Source organism: Helianthus annuus, chromosome 4 (assembly GCF_002127325.2).
Source record: "Helianthus annuus cultivar XRQ/B chromosome 4, HanXRQr2.0-SUNRISE, whole genome shotgun sequence".
In the NCBI taxonomy this organism is placed as follows: Eukaryota; Viridiplantae; Streptophyta; class Magnoliopsida; order Asterales; family Asteraceae; genus Helianthus; species Helianthus annuus.
Genome location: NC_035436.2, coordinates 155243552 through 155250022, shown reverse-complemented (window position 1 = coordinate 155250022; position 6471 = coordinate 155243552). Strand labels below are relative to the sequence as shown.

Sequence of the window (6471 nt, the reverse complement as noted above, 5' to 3'; positions counted from 1 at the left end):
TTACATGCTCAAACCATCTCAATAAACCCTCATTTATCTTATCCGATATAGTAGCTACTCCTAACCTTTCCCCTAAAACCTCATTTCTTATCCAGACTAACCTTGTGTTCCCGCACATCTATCTTAATATCCTCATTTCTACTACCTCCATCTTGCGCGCTTATGCCCTCTTGATGGATCAACAATCTGTCTTTTACAACATAGCAGGTCTAATCGCAGCCCTATAAAATCTCCCCTTTAATTTAGTAGGGAACCTTTTGTCCCACAAAACCCAGTGGCCGCTCTCTACCTACACCAACCAACCTAGATGTAACGAGCAACATCACTATCTATCTCCCAATCACTTTGTACAAATGATCCTAAATACTTGAACTTAGTAACTTGCGGAACCCCTTGACCATCAATAGTGATTTAAATGTCGTCATCATTACTTGCACCACTGAAATGACAATAAAGGTACTTAGTTTTAGAGCGACTAATTCTTAAATCTTTGCCCTTTAAAGCTACTCGCCACTCCTCTAATCTCGCATTCAGGTTATGTGTAGTGTCCGCCACTAACACAATATCATATGCGAAAAGTATACACCATGGAATTGTTTCTCAAATCAACATAGACAACTCATCTAGCACTACGATAAAAAGAAACAAACTCAGCACAGACCATTGGTGGAGTCCTACCTCTACAAGAAAAAAATCAATATCCCCGACAGGCGCACAAACACTAGTTTCAGATCCAACATACTCTCTAATTATGTCAACATACTACATACTTCCTGGGAGCGCCTCTAGCCTCCAAACTATCCCAAATTAATTTACGTGGCACACTACCGTATGCTTTTTCAATCTCACTGAACACCCTATGTAGATCCCGCTTCTTCTCCTAATATTTTCTATTAATCTTCTTAGGATGCGTATCGCTTTTGTAGTCGACCGCCCTGGCATGAAACCAAATTGGTTTAACGTAACTTGGGGTTCTTTTCTAATTATAATCCCAATTACCCTATCCCATAATTTATAGTATGACCTATCAGCTTTATCCATCTGTAATTCCCACAACATTGGGTGTCTCCCTTATTTTTATATAAAGGCACTATGACACTGTTCCTCCACTGATTTGACATTTTTTAAGAAAACTAGTTAGCCATTGAACTCCTTCCTCTCCTAAACATTTCCACACCTCTATCAGTATGTTGTCATGATCAAACTGCCTTACCAATTTTCTTAAGGGTTGTCCTCATCTCTCCCTATGTGATACCCCTACAGTAGTTGTTTTTTCGTTGTATCCTTTGAGTTGTAGGGTTGTCGCTTTCTTGTTGTTGTGCCCTTTGGATGTTGAAATGATTGTGGATTAGGTTCGCCACCTTAACTTAATGTCATGATCTTTAACTAAAGCACGTCCATCCTCTCCTTTTATAAATTTTACTACTTCTAGATCCTGACTTTTATGCCCCTTTGCTTTAACAATCTTGAACGTATCATGTTCCCCTTCTTTAGTTTCCAAGCGTTCATACATCTTCTTATAGGTTATGTTCTTTGCTTCCGTTACTGTCTTCTTCGCCTCCATCCTTGCCACTTTATATCTCTTCCTCAACCTCACTCGTTCCTCCTTGTCTGTGCACCGCAAAAGATCCCTAAGACTCTCTTGCTTATCCCTTATTTTGGCCTTGACATCCTCATTCCGTTACTGTCATGACCCCTAAAGTCTCCTCTACCAAAGAGTGACGGTAGTCGCTATAGCCTCCCAAATCCAATTTGTGTCCTCCCCAGTTGAGCCGATGTCGCCACCTTATCCTTAAACACTGTAATCTTGCCCCGCTTTAAATTTCCCCAGCGGAGCCTATATCATAATCTTCTCTCTCACACAATCAACTTATCCCTTAATACTATACATACAACCAATAAATTGTGTTGAGCCATAGCTGTCTCCCCTAGCGCGAAATTTTCTACTATCGCACTAAACCACAAAATTACAAGTTACAAGGGGGCGGTTATGTAAATACACATTTTAATCGGTCTAAAATAATAACTCTAAAACTACAAGGGGCTAAGCGTGCTTTACGCTTATTATCACGACTGTCTACCCTTTCTCCCGGCGGCGATCACCATCTGCCACCACACACGGCGGTGCTCAGCTAGCTTTGATCCTCCATAACTCCTTCACTATCATACTCTCTCTGTAAATCCACCATTCAATCTATAGCAATTCCGTATCAAACCTCTATTTTCACCTCCAAAAGGCGTCAATAATAACAATAACCGATGCTAGGGCTTTCGTACGGAGAGCTTTTCCTTCTCATCGGAGCCACAGCGGCTCTCATAGGTACACCGGACACGATATTGTTTATTATTTGAGCGAATTGTGTTTTGATTTGAACATTTTATTGACTATTTGTTGACCTAGGGTTTGACACATGTTCAGTTTTATTATTATTATTATTGGCTTTGATGAGTTTTTGTTGATCTTTAATTGTACTGGTTTGTCACCAGGTCCTAAAGATCTCCCACGCATAGCGCGTGTTGCTGGGAGGTTAGCAGGTCGGTCGATCGGATACGTTCAAATGGCACGCGGTCAGTTCGACAATGTCATGCAGCAGTCTCAGGCTAAACAGGTTTCTCTACAACTGTAAACTACCTCATTGGTAATAGGGATTCATACAATTGTCATGAGTTTATGACATTTCTGTAAAAGTATTGCAATTTGAACATAGTCAGGATAGGTTAGTTAATAATGTTCAGGATAGCAAAGTTCTAATATATGCATGATTGCAAAAGTCGGTAGGCGCTCCCAAGTCGGTCGAACGGGGAGTTGACAGTACTCAGCCTAGGCGGAGCGTACTTGGGGAGTACTCGGACATGTTAAATTATAAAGAAATTAGTTAGTGGAAATTAAATATATGTCGAATAACATAAATTTACTAATATTTATAATTATAATAAAATACGTGAAAATGATATTCATTCTTTGATATAATTGGCATATAATTTTTGTTTTATTTTTTCTAAAGTCAAACTCGGCCCGATTTGATCTTTGCCGAGGTTGACCACGAGTAATTAGGCGGAGTTGAAGAAAGTCGTCTCGGCAGCCTACCTTGGAGCGATTACTCGAGTACTCGGCCTTGGAGACCTTGTTTTACAACCATGAATATATGCGTATGATCTAGTTGCAGCATTTTTTGTTTGATAAGTTGATGGTTTATACTTATTTTCGAGTATGATCTTTTAAGCTGTTGTTCTTGATCATTTCCCTAGTGAATAGTGTTGAACCTGCATGAAGTATTGGTCAGTGAAGATCAACTATAGTTTGTTTCTGATAGTTTTTTTTTCTTTCTAATGCAGGTGCACAAGGAACTTCAAGATACAATTGCTCAACTTGAAGCCATACGTCATGAAATCCGAACAATTTCCTTTGTGAATCCTGGTCCATTAACTAGAAGGCTAGTAGAAAATGGTGGCAGGATTCCAGACACAAATGGTATAACCATCTAATTTTTTGTAGAACTCGTGGATATTAATCTTTTCCGTGATCTATGATATGATTAACTTTTTTATTATTTTTATTATTATTTAGGGAATACTGATCTTGAACAGACTAGTGACGGTGCACTTCCAGTGCCAACCCCATCACCGCCAACGCCATCACTGCCAACCTCCACCTCTAAGGTTTTTAACCTAAAACCCAAATTCCATGTGCAAAATCTGTTATGAAAATCGATGATGGATTTGATAATTTGAATTTCAGGTTTATAAATCAATTGCCTCGGCCTTACCCTCATCTGATATGCACAGCCAAGCTACAGCTTATGCAAGGTTGGCCGAGTCAGCAGCTTTGCATTCTCAACCTACAAGTAATGAAGTTATCAGTGAGCTTACTGATGAATCTGGCATCACTGTTCTTCCTGTATCAGCCCAAGATACAGGATTATTGCCTAACCGCAAGGGTGATTACAATTCTATTTCTGTCATATATTAAGTTCTTTCTGCATACAACAATGTATTTTAACATTTTATGGATATGTATGGAATAATAGCTTCTGTTAATATGTCAATTTCAGCTGATGCAAACGGGTCTGACATCATGCTAGAGTCGATTCTGGAGGCAGACGTAGCAAGAAATGCAAAAGATTTCTTTGCTCAGCCCCAAAACGTAACCAGAAGTGAATAGAGCGAAGGCAGGTATTACAAGATTTACCTTTCATCCTATTAGTAACTATTACTTGTATCCATTTCTAATATGATATGTTTAAAGTGTAATCTTCTATTCCTTGTTCTACATATAAGATGGAAAGTAGAGGGAAAACGGGCGGGTTGTGCAGGTTGGATAACGAATGGGTGGGTCGTGCAGGTTGGATAACGGTTCAAATGGGTGGGTCGTGCAAGTTGGGTAACGGGTATGGGCCGCTGGGATATGTTGCCATCCTTTTTTTGAAGTTTATAAATAAAAAATGTTTTCGTATGATTACAAAATCCATATCGGTCGGGATATGTAGCCATCTTTTTTTTTTTTTTAATTTGTAAATAATGAATATCATTCAAAATGATTACAAAATCCATATGGATTCAGGAACTAACTTTACAATCACTCTGTTTGTGACAGGTGGTGCATCATCATTATCATCATCTTGTTTTAAAAACCTTTTTGAAACCATGAAGATGGTGCATAATAATCTTTAAATGCATCCGTGGTCGATTGGTTTAATACTCTTAAATGAAGATAATATATACAAATCTTATGGAATGAAGTCGGTCCCATTTGATTTTGTTTATACACGTTTGAAACGGTGGATATCCTTATCAGCTTTGCCTAATTTCTGGCAGCTGGCTGTTCAACAACTGAATTTTCTAGAGCACTTGACGCAATTACTTCCTTCCCTTTAGTGTTTGCCCTTCTTTAGTAGTATATCAACATCAAAAGGACCACTTCAGTAACAAAGAAAGTTCCTGTTATAACTATGTTGGTATCAATGTAGTTAAGCATTGTTAAAGTGTTTTTACAGAAAAACTCAAAAAAGTAAGAGTAAATTACAAGTTTTGTCCTTTATGTTTGTATTAAATTGCAGACGGTGTCCTTTGCCTTTTAATTTGATGAGTTTTGTCCTTAACATTTCAAAATCCTGCACGTTATATCCTTTATCCCTAACCCAGTTAGATTTTTTGGTTAAGTATGGTCATGTGTCTTGCATTTGAGACCATTTTGTCATTTCATTATCCATGGACTATAGTGCAAATAACATATGTCAAACATATGTGCAAAATGGCCATTTTATATATTGTGTACAAAAGTTAAAAACATTAAAATAAAACAATTTGTCTCATCCCCAACCCTCTGCATCATCGTCTTCCCCAATTTATAATCAACCTAAAACCCTATTTCAAAAACCATTTTTCTCAATTGAGTGTCCCCTTCAATATCACACTAATTTACACTTTCAAATTAACAAAAACATAAACAACCAATATACAGATGCTCCAGTTGGCTATGTTGCAGTGATCGCCGGCGTTTGTTCCTCTCTTTTCTCGTTCTCCTCTTTCTATGTATAGACGCATATCTTCGCTCAAACATCACGACGACTTATACTGAGGCGGAATCAAAAGGCGACGACTGTGGCATGATCAGATTCTGGATCCAAATACGTTATTCCGTTTAGCAAGGTAAAACCCATCAGATTTCAGTCTTGTTTCCAGTTGTATAGTGTGGTTCACGATCAGATTTGTTACCAACGGTTTCCATTTGATGATTACAGATTTTCCGGCAAAGGGAATCAAGTGTGGTGACTTCAATCAGACACGTACGTTGACGACAGAGGCAAATGTAACCGATAACCGGAGTTTGGATAGCCTATAGGTTCGGATTGACGATTTTTAGAACGAAATCTAGTGGTGACTGATTTCAGGGTCATTTCCAAGATGTGGTAGGTTGTGGTTGTTTTCTAGCAATAAAATAGGTCCTGAAAGTTAGGTTGGCGGTTGTTTCAGGTTTAAGGCGGTGGGTTGGGGTTTTAGGGTTGGTGGTGGTTGCAGGTATAGAGCGAGGAGGTAGAGAAGAGAAAGAGAGTTTATACATTTTTGAGTAAATTACAAGTTTATATATCTTTTTACACATTTAGTCTCTTGATATAAGTTATTTACTCAATAGTCTCTATAGAGTAAAATGACAAGAATACCCTCATGTGCAAGGCACATGACCATACTTAACCAAAAAATCTAACTGGTTTAGGGATAAAGGACATAACGTGCAGGATTTTGAAACGTTAAGGACAAAACTCGTCAAATTTAAAGGCAAAGGACACCGCCTGCAATTTGGTATTAACATAAATGACAAAACCTTTAATTTATTAAAAAAGTAAAGATATAGGCCATGCTTATGGAAATTATTAACTTTATTGTAAGATGCCATCCTTGATGCTTAAAGCACAAAAGTCTTATCATTGTCTTGGTTTGGTAGTGAAGCTTACTGAATTTGAGAATAAATGG

General features: G+C 38.1%; 1 protein-coding gene across 3 annotated transcripts; it reads left to right on the top strand.

Moving 5' to 3' along the window:
• The first annotated feature begins 1993 nt into the window (after positions 1 to 1993).
• LOC110909291 (sec-independent protein translocase protein TatB) lies at positions 1994 to 6097 on the top strand. Of its 3 annotated transcripts, none has more exons than XM_035988553.1 (8): positions 1994 to 2320; positions 2488 to 2609; positions 3337 to 3472; positions 3569 to 3660; positions 3740 to 3938; positions 4053 to 4173; positions 5462 to 5649; positions 5742 to 6097. In XM_035988553.1, the coding sequence occupies exons 1-6, from the start codon at positions 2260 to 2262 to the stop codon at positions 4160 to 4162; spliced, it is 720 nt and encodes a 239-aa protein (XP_035844446.1). In that variant the 5' UTR covers positions 1994 to 2259; the 3' UTR covers positions 4163 to 4173; positions 5462 to 5649; positions 5742 to 6097. The 3 variants fall into 3 exon arrangements, with proteins under 3 accessions (XP_035844446.1, XP_022010021.1, XP_022010026.1); XM_022154329.2 differs by having other exon boundaries at positions 1995 to 2320; positions 4053 to 4169; positions 4595 to 5649; XM_022154334.2 differs by having other exon boundaries at positions 1995 to 2320; positions 4595 to 5649.
• Positions 6098 to 6471: the final 374 nt, after the last annotated feature.